The sequence below is a fragment of the Malus domestica genome, chromosome 17, assembly GCF_042453785.1.
Source record: "Malus domestica chromosome 17, GDT2T_hap1".
Lineage (NCBI taxonomy): Eukaryota > Viridiplantae > Streptophyta > Magnoliopsida > Rosales > Rosaceae > Malus > Malus domestica.
In genome coordinates, this window is record NC_091677.1 from 10,133,687 (window position 1) to 10,136,078 (window position 2,392).

The window sequence follows — 2,392 nt, forward strand, 5'->3', positions numbered from 1 at the left end:
ACTTTCTGTCACTCCACAGTTTAATATTAATTTTCGTGCTAATATTATAAAATATTATGTAGTAAACAGAAAGTGACAGAAAATTAATAAAAAGTCTCACATTTTTTAGAAAGAATCTTTAGCATTTCTCTAAAAAGTTTTCAGTGATTGGGAACTAAGGAATGGTTTCAAATTCTTTAACCATTGACATAATTACTTGCTTTCATTGCATGCATGCTTACACATATGCCAACTTGAACCAAACTAAAAATTTAACGCGCCATCTTCAAAATTAACCCTTGAAATTATTAGCCATCTGCATACACAAAATAATTAAATTAAACTACCGCTTTAAATCCAAACATCTTTTAGTTAAAACATTTTAACTTTTCAATTGTTTATAGCACCAATGTAGAAAACTACTACCTAACAAGATGTATCCTGTATACTGAATATTCCAACACAAACCTAAACTTTTTGACCTTAAATAGAAGGATTTGTATAACATGAGTATACTGTTACAGTAGCGTTTTGTGCCAATAATACAATGATATGTTAGTTTTACTTCCCATATCTTTATATTATTGACACAAACAGTCACTATAACAATATACATGTGTGATACAAATTGCTCTCCTTATCGAGGTAAGCAATAAGACATCTAGAAAAATCACTATAAAGTCTCATTTTTGTTTTTTGAAAGACCATTGATTTGAAGTCTTAGTCATAAAAAACAAATATTAAAATGGTAAACTGATTTGGGGACTCTTAAGGGTACCACTGCAAACATATTAAATAAGTTCACACATCAAAAAAATTATTGTATTCACAATTCTAAAGTTATATAAAGCGCCCAAAAAGCTTCACTTCCTTGTCATGTGCAAAACCAAAAGCTCACCGGTCCTCTCAGAAAATATTTGCAGCTCTGTTTCAATCCTACGATCTGATTTGAACGTATTCGTGCACCATCCATAGCGTTTTCAGAAAACGCAGTGTTTTCTCAGTAACCATGGATTATCTGAAGATTTCAAGCATCCAATCTGCAAACCTGTTCAGTTTCAACCAATCCCACAAAGTGATCAAGTTTTTTCTCTCAGTCTCACTGTTTTCAGTCTTACTCTCCTACTCTTCTTTGATCCCTTTTTCTCTCCACTCTTTCAATTCCTTCACATCTTCTGTAAAAAATTTCAGCTACACTTTTGATAAGAAATACGTGTTTTTGCTTTGCAATGGACTTCTGGTGATCATTGTGAAGAACTCTGGTCTCGTTGGAACTTCTCCACGGGAGAGCTCTAATCTCAACAATAAAGAACATGTTCCCAAGAGTATCGAATCCGGGCGAAAAGCAGCTGAATTGGCAGAAACTAAGGTAACAGAAGCACCACAAGCTAAGGAAGAAGTTGGCAACGTCGAAATGGAACAAACGAAAGTAAGAGAACATGAAATATTGACCTCAGAGGAAGAAGAGAAAGGGGTTTTGATTACAGTAGAGGACGAAGATGAATGCTGCAGAAACAATTTTGTTCTGGTGGACGATCATGATTTGTATGAAGAGGAAGGGATTGAAGTGCTGAGTGCGGAGGAGTTGAACAAGAAGTGTGATGATTTTATTAGGAGAATGAAAGAAGGAATTAAACTTGAAGCCCAACAACAGTCAATCACGTTTTAATATTGTCGGTGAGAATAAAAGAACTAAGTTTTGTTAATTCTAGAAGACTACTTTCTTTGTGACTTGATGGATTTTTTTTGTTATTGTTTCTTCTGTATTATTGTTTGAATTGTGTATAAATACCATCCAATAATCTATTTTACCCTCATATGAATCAACGATGCAATTTAAGCTGAAATGTGTTCGCTTATAGGACTTGAAATGTGATGTTGAAACTATAATATGGTGTTTATACTAAACTTTGCTCTACTGGTCCGTGTAATTAAGGTCATTGCATGAATTGATATTTTTCCTAGACATGACTACACGTCTAATTTTGTTTAACATGTTATCATAGCTCTTTGCCGTCTTATGCATGTCTATCTATCCATGTGTAAGATGAACTTATAATAGTGAGTTTCAGTTGATATAGATTGTTAACCTGTTTCCATAACAATTTTAAGCTTTTGGGGATTAGTAATTCTCTAAGAAACTTACCTTTAATAGTAAATGGCTGATATTCCGTAAAATTAAAATCAAATTGTGTGAAGCAAATCGAGTTCCCCATTAAAATAACAAAAATGATATTCTTACTATTTATGTGTACTATCATTTGTATCATCTCTTTAATAGAGATGTGACTCACATGCGTTGACGACTTTATCTCTATTAAAGAGAACATTACTCTTAAAATAAATGGTTGGAGATTGGAAAAGGACTTGGAAAGTATACATACACATACATACATACGTATATATATATATA

At 32.8% G+C, this 2,392-nt stretch overlaps 1 protein-coding gene across 1 annotated transcript; it reads left to right on the forward strand.

Moving 5' to 3' along the window:
- The first annotated feature begins 878 nt into the window (after window positions 1-878).
- On the forward strand, window positions 879-1,826 carry LOC114822677 (uncharacterized). The gene has a single exon (XM_029097585.2). It carries the CDS (start codon window positions 989-991, stop codon window positions 1,646-1,648), a length of 660 nt encoding a protein of 219 aa, XP_028953418.1. The 5' UTR covers window positions 879-988; the 3' UTR covers window positions 1,649-1,826.
- The last annotated feature ends 566 nt before the right edge of the window (window positions 1,827-2,392 follow it).